We start from the raw sequence: 16,152 nt of genomic DNA on the forward strand, positions 1-16,152 counted from the left end.
TGTTGTGACTTTCCGTAGAATGCGTGTGCCTTTCCCGCCTGCTTCATGGGACTCAAAATGAGGTCATGTCTGCAGAAGGGCTGCGCAAGCTCGGGAAAGGTCACACAAACAGCAGGCGCTATCACCACCTGCTGCCTCTCCAGGCCAGAGATGCCAGTGACAGGGCCAGGCCGGGGAGCGGTGCCAGGCCAGAGATGCCAGCGACAGGGCCAGGCTAGGGAGCGGTGCTGGGCGGAGCAGGATGCCTGCGCTGCAGGAAGGGGGAGGCGGGGCTCTGGGAACTCTGCGCCTGCTCAGAGTGTAAATACACATTCCAGAGCCAAACGGAAATGCTCTGTGTATTATCCATTGTGCTGTGTTATCTGGCCTGCTGCTTCTCTTAGAGCCACAGCAAACACAGAGCTGATAACGCAGCATTCTTCACAGCTGACCCAGAAACAACCCCCCACCCACCCCTAGCCTTGGCCCGTGGAGGGTGGAAGAGCAGCTTCTGGGCCACAGAAAAACAAAGGATGAATTTTCAATCTGCTGAGCTTCACAGGGCTGTTGCTTATTCAAAGTCCCTTCCCTGAGAGCCAGCTTCTCCTCATCCCTGGCCCACCCCCCTTTCTGGATTACTGAGTCCCTCTGCTGGAGGGCTTCCCGGCGGCTCAAGGGTAAAGAATCCACCTGCCAAGAAGGAGATGCAGGTTTGACCCCTGGGTTGGGAAGATCCTCTGGAGGAGGAAATGGCAACCCACTCCAGCATTCTTGCCTGGGACATCCCATGGACAGAGGAGCCTGGCGGTCTGTTACAGTCCACGGGGTCGGAACGAGTCGGACATGACTGAGCACACAGGCTGCCAAGGGACCCCCAGGTCCCAGGGCTGGGGTGACCCTCCAAAGGCATCTTCCACATGCCACCCTGGAGGCAGAACGGCACATGAGTCTTTCTGAGCCCTGGAAGGGCAGGCGTTGATCTTGTGGGCTGACTTGTCACTTCTGCAATGGAAGACGGGCACGACAGTATCCTGCTCCATCTGGGAGCCAGCCGAGGTTGGGGACCACGGGATCATCTCAGCCTGCTTTGTGGGATTCTCTGGCCGGCTGTGGCTGGTCGAGTGGAAGGGATAGCTTGCCTCCCTTTTATTATGATTTCACCTCCAGAAAAGAAAAACGCCACCTTCTCAGTCTGGGAGCCGAGGAATGTCTTCCTCTTGCAGCACGCATCATTAGTCCCATTTGACTTGTTCTGCACTGGAGAAGAAATGTGCTGGCCACCTGCCCCACTCTGCCCTCCAGAGGCTCCCACATTCACACAGCCTTGCCTTGCCTATTAAGCCCCGTGTCTATCTCTCTGACAGGTCCACTTTCCATGCCAGGAACCCTGGCCTGATGCTGGGATCAGGGAGACTGAGAGTTACCAGCAGCTCCAAGCTTCCACTCCTGCGCCAAGGCGGGGGGCCATCAGAACTGACATTCTCTGCTGGCTTGTAACCATCACTCAACAGCTGTGGCTCCTGGCCAAGCATCTCAGGCCCAGACTGATGCCTCTGGGCATGAGTAACAGAGGGAGGGCTCGGGAAGCCCAGACTTTTAGACAGCAGAACAGCAGTCAGGGTGTCTGGCTGGGCAGAGCCAGGGCTCAGGAATGCCTGCAGGGTCCCTGATTCCTCACTCCATCATGCAGCCCGAGGCTCCCGGTGACTGAAAGGAGCGCAGCCCCCAGCAGCGCCCCCAGCTGACCCATAGTGTGAGAAATAAGCTTCTGTGAAGCCACTGAGATCTGAAGGATATTTGTGTATCTTAGCCTGCCCTGACGGATACATCCTTATACAGTAAGACAAGACAAGACAGTAAGACAGGATGTCTTTTATTACTGCTGTTGTTGAGACCGGCCCAGAGGAGCAGGTCAGGGCCACCTTGTCCTGTCGAGGGGACTCAGGATGTCTTAGAAGGGTTCTCAAAGCAGAGAGAAGGGGGTTGGGTTTTCTTCAGCTTAATAGATGAAGCACCAGCCAGCTTGTCCTTTCTACTCCTCTCGCTCTTAACTCCCTGGATGGTCTGGAGTCCCAGGTCCACGTCTGTTCAAATAAAGCGGGTAGAGTCGGGGTAGGGGGATGGTTGAGGCCGCTGAGAGCTCCCCAAGGAGAAGATTCTGACCGTGAACACAGATGGAGCGGGGCGCTCCCTGTGTCAGGATGATCCACTCTGATCACAGTTTGGGGCGGGGAGAGGGCCCTGCATCAGGACCAGTGGAGGCGAGCAGGAAGCCCTGCGTCTTGTCTCCGTGGGCCGGGCTTCTTGCCATCAATGGCACTGCTTTTCACCCTGTCACGGTAGAGCTGATGGGTTGGCATCCGTCTGTGAAGGGTACTTCCTGCACATGCCGACTGGTGCTGTTGGCTGGCGTGGAACCTGTGCTTACCTAGCAACCAGCTCTTCGGTCGCTGCACCCGGCCATAAGCCCTGGGCAGCTGTCAGGGTGAGCGAGGCAGTCACTGTGGGTCCTAAGATACTCTGGTTCACCTCTCTGCCCTTCCTGGTTGTTGTTGTTTGGGCACTAAGTCGTGTCCGACTCTTTGTGACCCGATGGACTGTCATCCCCCAGGATCCTCTGGTGGGTTCATGGGATTCCCCAGGCAAGAATATTGGACTGTTTTGCCATTTCCTCCTCCAGGGGATCTTCCCCACCCAGGGCTCGAACCCCCGTCTCTTGCATTGGCAGGCAGATTCTTTAGCACTGAGCCAATACGGAAGCCCATGCTTCCTTTTACCCACAAATAAATCAGAGGTGAGAACACACTGTCTGTGCGTGGACTCCTGTGAGGAGGAAAGAGTGTGCCTGATGTACAACGCCTGCAGGGATGCAGTACTGCAGCCCCGGCACAGCACGAGGCAAGGGGACTGAGGCAAGGGGAAAACGCCCCTTGTGCCTCCACCCAGCGCTCCTTTCTCCTCCTTCTCTTATCACTTTGTGAAGTTTCCCAGCTGCAGGGTTTCTGAATCCGGCCTTGAACTTGCTGCCGGGAGATGAAAGCTGCCCCCAGTCATATTCAGGAGGAGTTCAAGGCAGGGAGCAGGCTCTGGGGCTGTTATGGGTTCCCAGTCTCACTGCCCTCCTGGATGCTGCTCAGAGCTGGTCTCCCCACGGCTGGCGGAGAAGCTGGGAACACCTGGGACAGTCTGCCTTTCCCAGGCTGCCAGGCCTCTGTGGGCCCCTGGCCCAGAGCCCGGCCCAGCTCACCTTCATGAGGTCCCGATGGTGTTCGAGGACGCTGCAGGTCGTCTGCCAGGTGTCCTGGTAGCACTCCCACGGGTCCACCCTGACGATCGGAAAGACAAACTTCCCTTGGCTTCCATTCTCACACTCTTCGCTTACAGGTTCCTTCCAAAGCTCAAAAAGCTTACACAGAGTTGGTCATATCGTGCACTTAGATCTCAAATCAAATAAAACATGAGCTTGAAATACCTTCCTGAGCCTCAGTTTCCCCTCTGTAAAATGAGAGGAAAATGCTACAGGCTTACATGAACTGATGCTGGCACTGGTCTGGCCGGGTTTAATACCAGCACCAGACCCTCCCAACTGTGGGGCTTTGCGTGATTTTGGGTGCTCACTTTCCCCATTTGTAAAATGAGAATAACAATAATAACTCTCCTGTGGAGTTATTAAAAGGGGTCAGTGAGTTGTACATGCAGAGTGCTTAGAATAGCATCTTGCTCCCATTCTGGGGAATTCTCTTCTGGACCTTATCGGATTCTGATAAGAATGAAACTAGCCACGCCCTTATCAAGTGGTGACTGCAGGTACCTGAACTGGGGAAACTGCCCGTGTCGGCTCCTGCGTGCGGTGGGATGCGTGGTGGGCATGGAGGTGGGTGCGGCAGCCACACTGGAAGGCACAGTCCCCAGACGGGCCACTGCTGCTTCACTCAGGACGTGAAGTGAGCCAGGACCCAGGCCCAGAGGGAGGCAGTGCTCGGGCTTCATTACCAACTTAACGAGCTGCTAAACTGGGACGTTTCTCAAACACATTCTCAGCAGTTGAGCATTCTGTCACCTCCCACCAGGCAGCACAACTAGGGTTCCCAGGGACAGACCTCACGAACTGAAAATGCTCAGAGGACCCGGCTTGCCCTGAGCCTGACCCTCTCAGATCCCTGACCTGAGACAGGCCTCCTCTCTGAGCTGGGCAGACCCTGGATCTGGCTGAACAGGTTCCCCGGTGCCCAGGGGCTTTGCGGGCCCAGGCCCCATCTTCAGAGCTAGCTTCGACCTCTCTGGTGATCTCAATTCTCAAAATTCTGATGTTCCCAGCCCCTGGAGCCATGCACTACGTGCTCAGTAAATATGTGTTGAAGGAAAGGGGGAATTATTTCAGAGTCTTCTAATCACAGACAAGCGGGAACCGTCTCCTGTCCCACTGGACCCTTCTTCCCCCCAAGATCATGATGGGCAGAGCTAAGAGGCTTCGCTTCTACCCAGACTTGACCACAGATGTGCTTCCCTCGCAAGCTCCTTGACTTCTCCTAAGCTGTCTCCCGACCTCACCTCTATCTCAGGGCGGCGGTGGGTGGGTGGGTGGGGGGATGAGAAAGTCTATAAAGGGCATGCGCTGCTCCCACAAATCACTGCACACAAATGGCACGGATCACCGTTTAATTATCATCTTTGCTTCCCTTCACTGCTCTCATTTCCGCCCACCCCATCTCTCCCCTGCTGACTCTCTGCAGCCCTCATTCTGAGGTCAGCGGCCCTTCATTTCCTTCCTTTCATGGAAACCTCTAGGTGCTGCTTATTCTTTCATGAGGGGGAATTACGGGACACATGGTGTGTCATTTTTTTTAAATCATCATCTTCTCATGCAAATTATAACTGTAGGAGCTGTGGGGAGCATAATTAGCATAATTAGTGGAAGCCTGCGTTAATTACACAGCCAGCTCAGCGGATAATGGTGTCTGCCATCTTAGCAAGGGGACCATCCAGGGACCCTCTGAGGGAAAGGCTGTGTGCACTCACACACCTCCCCACCAGCCCCCGACACACACCTCTGTCCCGCCCTCGGCACGGGGCCCTAGGGAGCCTGAACAGGAATGGAAAATAGCCAAGGTCGGGAACCTTCCCTGAAAGGTAGTGAAGAGCTCATGGAAGTGAGCAGGGATGGAAGCGGAGAGGCATTTTGAGTTTTCTGGCCCTGCTCCACCCCAATCCCCATGATATTTTTGGAAACTCTGAGCAGACTCTTAAGTCCCCAGGTGCCAGAGCAGATGAAACACTGAAAGCTCCCTCTTTAGTTTCACGGGCTCCATGGCTTGGTTAAAAAAATGAGTCACCAGTTAGGCCACCCCACAATGTTTACGTGATTATCGCCTGCATGGGGCTAATATCTCCCCCATGCTCCCCACTCCTGTGGGTTCCAAACTGCTGTGGGACCCTTCCTCTTTCCCACTCAGCCCCAGGGAGTCCCAGGGCCGCCCACTTTGGCATCCTCAGGCCCACCCTACCTGATCCAGTCGGAATTCTGGACGGCCAGCTGACACATGATGAGGCGGTGCCGGCTCGACACAAGACCCTGGGAAGCAACAGAGCGATCGCTGAGAGGCTGGCCCTGCTCCCCACAGCCTCCCCAAGATGCCATCCCAAGCCAGCCCATTATAAAAGTGCACCATTTTTCAGGGCTGACAGAGAATGAGAGTGGGAGCCCTCCACATGTCCAGCTGCCACACACAGCCATGGAGGAGACGTGCCGAGCGGGGAGAAGAGAAAGGAGGGTGTGAGCGGTGCGCGCCCCTCCCCATCAGAGTCAGAGCCTCCGCCGACCAGGGCGGCCAGGGCTCGCCCAGCACAGGGATGAGACAACATGGCAAGCGCTGCCTGGTCTCCCGGCTCCATCGGGCTGGATGACTTCCCCGGAGCCCACCAGGTTGTGTCTGGGGGAGGAGGTGAAGGACTTTGACAGCGTCCAGATTTCCTGAGATGTGTGGCAGGGAGGGAAGGAAAGGGAACATGAATTGTAAATCAGATTATAAGAGGCAGAGGCCTTTTCTCCTAAAATCCCAGGAAAGATTGCCCAGCCCATAACCAGCCACCAGTCTGGCATCCTTGGCCCTCAGCAGGGGGGCCAGCTCCGCTCCTAGCGCGTTCTGACTGGGGCTGGGCATGGGCAGCTGTTTCTCCCAGCTGCTGCCCAACTCCCACTGGCTCAGGTCTGACTGCGGTCCAGAGACAGGAAGCAGGACACCTGCTACTGGGGGTTTTGCATCTCTAAGAATCGCAGCAGAGACAGCAGCGGGGCAGTTTCACGCCAGTGGCATCATCAGGTCAGGAACAGGGGTTAGGGAGGATGGAGACAAAGGAGAAGCCCACCTGTTTTCCATAGGAGTCGTGGACAGGAGAGACGATCCCGCCAATGACAATAAACCTTCCAGTTTTGTGCAGATAATCCCTGGCTCTTTCTAATTAAGAGAAGAAAACCTCATATTATAAAGAAGAAAGGTGTAAGTTAAAGGTGATCGTTGAAATCAATACCTTCAGCTCTGTAAAGCTTATTCCCCATCTTTCTTGCCATTTAAATGGAAAGTGCCAACTTTCAAAGCAAACGTGGGTGATTCAAAAGGTGCTGGAACCAGATTTCAGTTCCCAAAGCAAAATGATTTAGAACTCAAGGGGATTAATCCAGGTTTAAAGGCCCAGTGCTGGATGAGTTTAGAGAGATTTAAAACAAGCACCTGCCTCAAAGCAACTGATTGGAATTTACCACTACGATCACTAGCAGAAATTATTCCAAAGCGGAGGAGTCATTTTTAAAAAAGAAAAAAGAAGAACCTTCTTATAATATGAAAGGTGGGCTGATTGCTTCATCTAGTTATTCAGAAGAGGAAATCCATCAAAACAAATTTCAAGGGCCTTCTACGTAATTAGGGAGAATTAACAATCAGACCAGAAAACTGTCATTACAGTTGGTTGAGAAAAGTTCAGCCAAAGAAAATCTCCCCCTTTTTTTTCTGCTGAAAATAATCTGTGATGTTGCTTTTTCAAATTTACCAGACAAGCCCAATTTCATTTTCATGAGCCAATACAGCTAATTAAGAAGGGGTGAAGGGCTTTGGTTCCATCTTTCTTCTAGGGCAGCTCATTGTGCAAATCCAATAGCACTGAGCTTCTAGAGCTGAGGGAAGGTGGCATGGATTTACTGAATAGGCGAGGGAGTCTGTAAGGGACCAGGGCCTTGGGCAGCAGAACTGTGTCGTTTACAAGCAAGGTTCTGGGATTACCTTGCTGGCCCTCTTGCAACTTAAAAATAAGCTGTCTCATCAGCCCGCGTGCTGCAACGACTGAGCCGTGCACTCTAGAGACTGCACTCTGCAACCAGAGAAGTCTACACACTGCAATGAAGAAGAGCCAGCACAGCCCCGCTCCCCCAACCCCCAAAAACAAATTGTATCTTCTCTGTGGTTTCTTTAAAAAAATAATAATAATAATAAATAAGTCTCATCACATTTGCCTTTTCCTTCTTTCAGTGTGAAATCTTGGAGTTGTTTTTTTTTTTAAAGAGATCTTAAAAAGAATAATAGTAAACTTTATTTTTTGGCATAGTTTTAGATGTACAGAATAATTGGGCAGATAGTACACAGAGTTCTATGTATTCAACGCCCCCCCCCCCCCCCCGTCTTTTGACCTCCCCCACACCCCATTTCCCCTATTATACCCCTATACAACCTTGCGCTTGTGTGGTATAATTGTTACATTTGATGGGCCTGTGTTGACCCATTATTATTAACTACAGGCCACAGTTCACGTTGAGACTCACTCTTTGTGTTGTAAGGTTCTATGGCTTTTGACAAATGCATAATGACACATGTCCATATTACAGTTTCGTAGAGAATAGTTTCTCCCCCTGAAAATCCACTGTGCTGTGCCTATTCATCTCTCTCCCTCCCCACTGCTGCTGGTAACCACTGATCTTTTTACTCTCTCTGTATTTTTTCCTTTTCCAAAATGCCAAATAGCTGAACCATACACCATGTAGCCTCTTTAGACAGACTTCTTTCACTTAGCGATTTGTATTTAAGGTTCCTTCCTCCAGGTCTTTCCCTGGTTTGAGAACTCATTTCTTTTTATTGCTGAATAATAATCCATTGTCTGGACAGACCAGTTTGTTTATTCATTCACTAACTGAAGATCTTCTTGGCTGCTTTCAGTTTTCAAGGATTATGAATAAAGCTGATGTTACAATCACGTGTAGATTTTTGAGTGAACATACATTTCAACTCAGGTAAGTATTTAGAAGCATGATTCTGGGAACATATGGTAAAAGTATGTCTAATTTTGTAAGAAACTGCCAAACTGTCTTCCAAAGCGGGTGTGCAATTTAGCATTCCCGCCAGCAACGAATGAGCGTTCCTGTTGCTCCACCAGCATTCAGTATTACCAGTTTTGTTTTCCTATTTGAACCATTCTAACAAGTGTGCCACTTTTGCCTTTTAAAAGATGACTGATACTATTTCACTAATTTCCAAATTTAACTTTGAGGTCAAGGATTAACTGAAGACCCTGTAACAAAAGGTTTTTGAAATCTGAATAAATTCTTTAGCCTCCCCTCTTCCCTTTGCCCTTTATACCCCAGGCTTCCTTGGGATAATTTTCATATGGCCTTTGGCTCTCACAGATCCCGTGCCGCAATAAGCCAGACCTTCCTTCCTCTCCCTGTCTTACAGAAAGCGTCCTCTCTTTATTCTCCACTTTCCCAAGTTCTGTGTTTGAAGCTCAGCTCTACCCCATGTCCGGCATGCCTGCCCTGGCAACATCTCCTTTTGCTAGACTTACTGACCTACTAGCTCCCTGATCACCCTGTTCAAGGGACCTGGTCCAGAAATTGTTTCTGAAAGTGTATGTCTTTGCTCCTCTTCTGTACAGAATTCTTCAAAGCCAGGGGACTTTGCTGTAGAGAAGAGGTCCCAGACTCATAAGAAGATGTGCAATTAACATACACGTGAGAACAAGCTGAGAATAAGATGATGATTTACATTCAAACAACAACCTTGGCTTGTTCAATTGCCACTGTGCAGGCTTAAGAAAACATATCCATGTTCCAAAAGTCGCTCAGTCCGTCTCCCATGCCAAAGACTTCTTAGGCTCTTAAGCACTCGGTATAGTGACTTGCCCATTGAGAAATACATGTTCAACAAGTGCTCATACCTGGAAGGCTCATGTAGCCACCTTCCCTTAGGGGTTCTTTCCACTGGGCCATGTTGATCCAGAGAGCCAAGCTCTGTTCCTCAGGCTACACACAGGGATTTCCAAAAGAAATAGGTTGCACCAAGCAACCTCACTGCCTTAGAAAACACTACCCTTTTCCTCTGGCCAATATGAGCGGTCACTTCCCCTGGCAATGCTCCACTGCTCACTGCCTCACAAAGAAGCAATTTCTGAAACGAACAGCCCCAACCCTAACCCTGAAAAAAGGATTCTTGATCTGAAGAAAAGTCATGATGGTGATCATGCAGGCAATTCAATTCATTTAACATTTATTGAGCACAAAATACCATGCTGGATGGCAAAGGGATAAGAGTGGCTTTATTTATTATTCTCCACAGGTTCACAATAATGGAGAAACAGAATGCTATACTGATGGCTCCAATGAGAGACAAATCGGGTGAATGCTATAGCCACGGCTTTCAATGTTGTTCCCGGTGGTAGTGTTTTACTATAATCCACAGGAAGAAACACATTTTATATCCTGACGCAATACATACATATGTATGTTTATTCATAATTAACAGAAACAACTGTTACAATATTGTCTAGTGTATTTTATTCTGGTAGTCATAAATTTAAGTAAAAAGCTGCTCACAACCTAGGCATGTGTGGCACCCTACTGCTTGAACAACTCTATGAGACACTAGAGCAAAGGGGAGAAGGGACAGGAGAGATAATCTTGTCTTTCCAAGGAGAGCGAGAAGTCCAGCAAATACCCAGAAATTTCACAATGTAAAAAAAGCTCATCCACTAGTCTAGTCTTAGTCACGAGGGTTAGGCTGTCGGGGGCTGGTAGGGGTGGGGTGAGGGTGAGGGAGGGATACTGTTGGCTAGGCAAGTGGGCATCAGACTTGTGAGGGCCCTGAAAGCCAGGCCAAGGGGTGTGACCTCTGTGTCACTGGTCAACATGCATTTTGTGGACCACGTGGTTGGAATCACCAGGGAGAGACTATTAAAATGCAGGGTTTTAGGTCCTGCTCAAGTTCTGAGTCAAAATCTCTGGGATTGAGACTTAGTCTAGGGTTTCCCTCACAGCTCAGTTGGTAAAGAATCCACCTGCAATGCAGGAGACCCCAGTTCGATTCCTGGGTCGGGAAGATCTGCTGGAGAAGGGATGGCCTAACCACTCCAGTATTCTTGGGCTTTCCTTGTGACTCAGCTGGTAAAGAATCCACCTGCAATGAAGGAGACCTGGGTTCGATCCCTGGGTTGGGAAGATCCCTTGGAGAAGGGAAGGGCTACCTACACCAGTATTCTGACCTGGAAAATTCCATGGACTGTATAGTCCATGGGGTTGCAAAGAGTCAGACATGACTAAGTGACTTTCACTTTCACTTTTAAAATTAGTATCCCTAGGTGATGTTTCGGAGAAGGCAATGGCACCCCACTCCAGTACTCTTGCCTGGAAAATCCCATGGATGGAGAAGCCTGGCAGGCTGCAGTCCATGGGGTCGCTGAGGGTCGGACACGACTGAGCGACTTCACTTTGACTTTTCACTTTCGTGCATTGGAGAAGGAAATGGCAACCCACTCCACTGTTCTTGCCTGGAGAAACCCAGGGACGGGAGAGCCTGGTGGGCTGCCGTCTAGGGGGTCACACAGAGTCGGACACGACTGAAGTGACTTAGCAGTAGCAGCAGGTGATGTTTCTGATCACTAAAGTTTGAGAACAACAGACGTACATTGACAATAACCATAAGGTTGAGAAGTAGAGATAGTAAGGAATCACTGAAGGCTGTTTAACACGAGGACTGATATGCTCTGAACTAGAAGAGAAACTCACAGAACAGATAGTGAAGTGGTGAAAAATCCTACCTTAAAGGAGACAGTCATTCCTGGCAGGAACTTTTGGGCCAGGTGGTGAGGAATAAAGGCAGAAATGCGTGTGTGTGCTTAGTCGCTCAGCCCTGTCCGACTCTTTGTGACCCCATGGACTGTAGCCCGCCAGGCTCTTCTGTCCATGGGATTCTCCAGGCAAGAATACTGGAGTGGGTTTCCATTTTCTTCTCCAGGGGATCTTCCTGACCCTGGGATCAAACCCGGGTTTCCTGCATTGCAGATGGATTCTTTACTGCCTGAACCACCAGGGAAACCCAAAGGAAGAAGACCCATCGAAAACTTCCCAGGGAACGTTTAGGGACCATGGATTTCCTCCTCTCCCTAGACATCTTGTTTGCTTTGCCTCTGGGTCTCCTCAGTTGGATGTGTCAATGCCACGTCATCAGTCTTTCAGACCAGACATGTATGACTGTACTAATAGCACTAGGTTTTATAGTCCGCAATCCACTTGTTGCCTTCAGTTCAGTTCAGTTCAGTGGCTCAGTCATGTCCAACTCTTTGCGACCCCATGAATCGCAGCACACCTCCCTGTCCATCACCAACTCCCGGAGTTCACTTAGATTCACGTCCATCGAGTCAGTGATGCCATCAGCCATCTCATCCTCTGTCGTCCCCTTCTCCTCCTGCCCCCAATCCCTCCCAGCATCACTTTTCCAATGAGTCAACTCTTTGCATGAGGTGACCAAAGTACTGGAGTTTCAGCTTTAGCATCATTCCTTCCAAAGAAATCCCAGGACTGATCTCCTTCAGAATGGACTGGTTGGATCTCCTTGCAGTCCAAGGGACTCTCAAGAGTCTTCTCCAACACTGCAGTTCAAAAGCATGAATTCTTCGGTGCTCAGCCTTCTTCACAGTCCAACTCTCACATCCATACATGACTACTGGAAAAACCATAGCCTTGACTAGACGGACCTTAGTTGGCAAAGTAATGTCTCTGCTTTTGAATATGCTATCTAGGTTGGTCATAACTTTTATTATCCTTTAATTTTAATGGAATGTCAGGCAAGAAAAAAACTGGAACCCAGCTAAACAAAAATGGCCAGGAGCAGATACAATTACATTTGTTTTTTTTCCCCATAGAGATTTTATCGGAGAAGGTAATGGCAACCCAGTCCAGTACTCTTGCCTGGAAAATCCCATGGACAGAAGAGCCTGGTAGGCTGCAGTCCACGGGGTCATGAAGAGTCAGACATGACTGAGCGACTTCACTTTCACTTTTCACTTTTATGGAGAAGGAAATAGCAACCCACTCTAGTGTTCTTGCCTGGAGAATCCCAGGGATGGGGGAGCCTGGTGGGCTGCCATCTATGGGGTCACACAGAGTCAGACACGACTGAAGCAACTTAGTAGCAGTAGCAGCAGAGATTTTATATGGGGGAAAAGTCTATGTAGTAGTATCCATTAGTAACTTGGAACTATAATACTGTAGAAACAACACTGAACTTGGGTTCATAAGATTTCTGGATCTTGGGTAAGTCACTGAATTTCTCTGAGCCTTAAGTTTCCATAGCTGTAAAATCCTTTTTTGCAAGGTTGTTATGAAGATCAAATCAAATTCTAAATATAAAAAATGCATAATGCCTATGTGGTTTCACTGGAGAAGTCCAGCAAACATTTAAAGAATTAAAACCAATGCTACTGGGACTTGCCTAGTGGCCCAGCATTTAAGAATCTGCCTGCTAATGCAGGGGACACTGGTTCAATCCCTGGCCCAGGGTTACAATTAGTTGTAACTACCTTAGTAGCAATCCATCTTACAATTAGAGTAAGCCTGTGCACAGCAACAAAGTCTGAGGGCAGCCAGAAAAACAAATGAACAAACCAAAAACCCTAATGCTACAGAAGGGTCTAACGTAAAGCATGGCAATAACTGATTGATAAGTAAACTGATTCTAGGGCTTCCCTGGTAGCTCAGCTGGTAAAGAATCCACCTCCAATGGGGGAGACCTGGCTTCAATCCCTGAGTTGGAAAGATTCCCCAGAGAAGGGAAAGGCTACCCACATCAGTATTCAACTCAATTCTGACACCTTCAACCTGGAGATAGCATCAGATCCCACAGGTTAAGGGTTCAGTCTTACAAGACTGCCTCCTCCCTTTCAGATGCCAAATTCCAAGCTCACATGTTACTATGCTTCTGACCAACCAAAGGGCTACAAACTGGAGTCACCCGTGACATAGTTCTTGGACTTTACGTGCCAGTCACAAGTCAAGGTTGTTAACTTGTATTTCTGACCAACTGGCTATAAATTAGAGGCTCCCATGATGGCCTCCTTTATTTTATTAACTTACTAGAGCAACTCATAGAACTCAGGAAATCTGTTTACTCACTAGATTACCAATTTATTACAAAGGATATTAAAAGATACCAGTCAACAGCCATATGAAGAGATACATGTGGTGAGGTCCAGAACAAAGGAGCCTCTGTCCTCATGGAGTTAAGGGTCTCATGGAATTTGGGACATGGCACAGTGGTATGTGGAAGCATTGTTTCCCCAACCTAGAAGATCTGTGAACCCTTGGCTTCTTGGGTTTTTACTGGAGACTTCATTATTTAGGCATGATTGGTTAAATCATTGGCTACTGATGATTGATTCAGCCTCCAACCCCCATCTCTTCCCCAGAAATCAGAGGGTGGAACTGAAAGTCCCTGCCTTCTATTATCAGTTGCTTTACAAAAGTCACCTCATCAATAGCAGCCTAGTTGTGGCAGAAAGGAACCGAGGAAAGAGACCAAGTATTAAAATAAAAGATGCTCCCGTTGCTTTTATCACTCAGGAAAGTCCAAGAGTTTGGGGAGCTGTAAGAAAGAGACTGTGCACAAAGAGCAAATATATATAAAAAATGTATATGTGGACATCTAATGACCACATATATTTTTCTTATAAATCACTGTACATTGCAATCACTGCATGGCAGTAACACTGTATTATATAATTTAAATTTGCTTAAGAGTGTAGAACTTAAATGTTCTCATCAAAAAATAAATATGTGAGGTGACTGACAGATATGTTAATTAACTAGATGAGAGGAATCTTTTGACAATGTGTACTTAAATCACCACAATGCACACTTTATCTAAAAATTATATATGTCAATTATACCTTAATAAAGCTGAAATTTAAAAAAAAATCCTAGCATTTCTCTAGAAAATAGAAAAAGGAACTCTTTCCAACTGATTTTATGAAGCCAGTATTGCTCTGATATAAAAATCAGGCAAAGAGAGTACAAAATATGCAAAAATCACTAGCAAAGTATTAGCAAATAGAATCCAGTTGTATATAGAAAGAATTATATACCATGACTAAGTGTCATGTAATCCAGAGACAGAAGGCTGTTTCAATATTTGAAAAATATTCAGTGTAATTCATCACATTAACAGGGTAAAGAAGAAAAACCACATGACTATATCAACTGATGCAGAAAAAGCAGCTGACAAAACTCAACATTCGTTCTTGATAAAAACTCAGAGAAGTAGGAATAGAAGGAACTTCTTCATCATGATAAAGAACATCATCATACTTAGAGCAACCATCATACTTAAAGACGAAAGACTGAATGCTTTCTTCCTAAGATCAAGAACAAGGAAAAGATGGTTACTCTAACCACTGCTATTCAACATGGTACTGGAAGTTCTAACTGGCTCAGTAAAGAAAGAAAAATAACTGAAAGACTAAGAGATCAAAAAGGAAAATATCTATCTCTGTTGCATATGGCATGAAAGTCTCACTTAGAAATCCTGACAGAGCTATAAGAAAATTCTAAGAAGTAATTAGTGAATTCTATAAGATCATAAGGTAAAAGATCAACATAAGAAGGCTTGGGAAAGAACATCAAGAAAAATAGAAGAGATGGAGAAAAGCTTTTGTATACATACATATAAATAATATGTATAATATATACATTTTAGAAAACTTATGAACTTTTGCCTAGCTTAAAAATTTATGACATTTTGGACTCTACTTGTCTGACTTAGTATGAATAGAATTTGAGGCATTTCTAATTAAAAAAAATATATATATATATGCAACAAGCAACAAAGGTTTACTGTATAGCAAGGGAACTACAGTCAATATCTTATAATAACTTACAATGGAAAATAATCTCAAAAATAATATATGTGTATATGTAAAACTGCTGTATACCTGAAACACTGTAAGTCAACTATGCTTCAATAAAGTACACATATTAAGAAAAAATCAATATAAGAAAATCAATTGCATTTCTATATGCTAGCAAAAAGTACATGGAAATTGAAATTTAAAGTACAAGATGGCTGGGACTTCCCTGGTCGTCCAGTGGCTAAGAATCCACCTCCCAATGCAGGGCATGCAGGTTCAATCCCCGGTTGGGAAACTGAGATCCCACATGCCTTGGGGCAACTAAGTCTGCGGAATACAACTGCTGAGCCCAGGTGCTCCGGAGCCCAGGTGCCACAACTAGAGAGAAGCCTGCTTGCTGCAACAAAGATCCTGTGAGCCACAACCGAGACCCAACACAGCCAAATAAATAAATGAAAAAAAAAATACAAGATGACATAACCATTCAAAAATAAAATACTTAGGAATAATGTAATAAAACATATGTGGAATTCTGAAAGACACATGTACCCCAGTGTTCACTGCAGCAATATTTACGGTAGACAGGACATGGAAGCAACCTAGATGTCCATCGACAGATGAATGGGTAAAAAAGTTGTGGTACATTTATACAGTGGACTATTACTCAGCCATAAAAAGAATGAATTTGAGTCAATTGTAGGGAGGTGGATGAACCTAGAGCCTCTTATACAGAGTGAAGTAAGTCAGAAAGAGAAAGACAAGTATCATATATTAACAAATATATACGGAATCTAGAAAAATGGTACTGATGAACTTAGTAGAGAGCAGACTTGCGGACGCAGTGGGAGAAGGTGAGGATGGGATGAACGGAGAAAGTAGCACTGACACATATACATATCATGAGTAAAACGATAGATAGTGGGAAGCTACTGAATAACACAGGGAGCCAGCCTGGTGCTCGGTGATGACCTAGAGGGGTCATACATATATAATTACCACTGATTCACATTGTTGTAT

General features: G+C 47.2%; 1 protein-coding gene across 6 annotated transcripts in view; it reads right to left on the minus strand.

Annotated features, from left to right (window-relative positions):
• The window catches only part of NMNAT2 (nicotinamide nucleotide adenylyltransferase 2), a 219,724-nt gene that overhangs the window by 31,349 nt on the left and 172,223 nt on the right, over nucleotides 1–16,152 (minus strand). For all 6 annotated transcript variants that reach the window (XM_069546263.1, XM_069546266.1, XM_069546265.1 and 3 more), the window contains 3 exons: nucleotides 6,346–6,434; nucleotides 5,484–5,551; nucleotides 3,227–3,305 (listed from right to left, as the gene is read on the minus strand). In XM_069546263.1, the coding sequence (XP_069402364.1) occupies nucleotides 3,227–3,305; nucleotides 5,484–5,551; nucleotides 6,346–6,434 (236 nt within the window). The remainder of the gene's footprint in view (nucleotides 1–3,226; nucleotides 3,306–5,483; nucleotides 5,552–6,345; nucleotides 6,435–16,152) is intronic.

Source organism: Ovis canadensis, chromosome 12, assembly GCF_042477335.2.
Source record: "Ovis canadensis isolate MfBH-ARS-UI-01 breed Bighorn chromosome 12, ARS-UI_OviCan_v2, whole genome shotgun sequence".
NCBI lineage: Eukaryota > Metazoa > Chordata > Mammalia > Artiodactyla > Bovidae > Ovis > Ovis canadensis.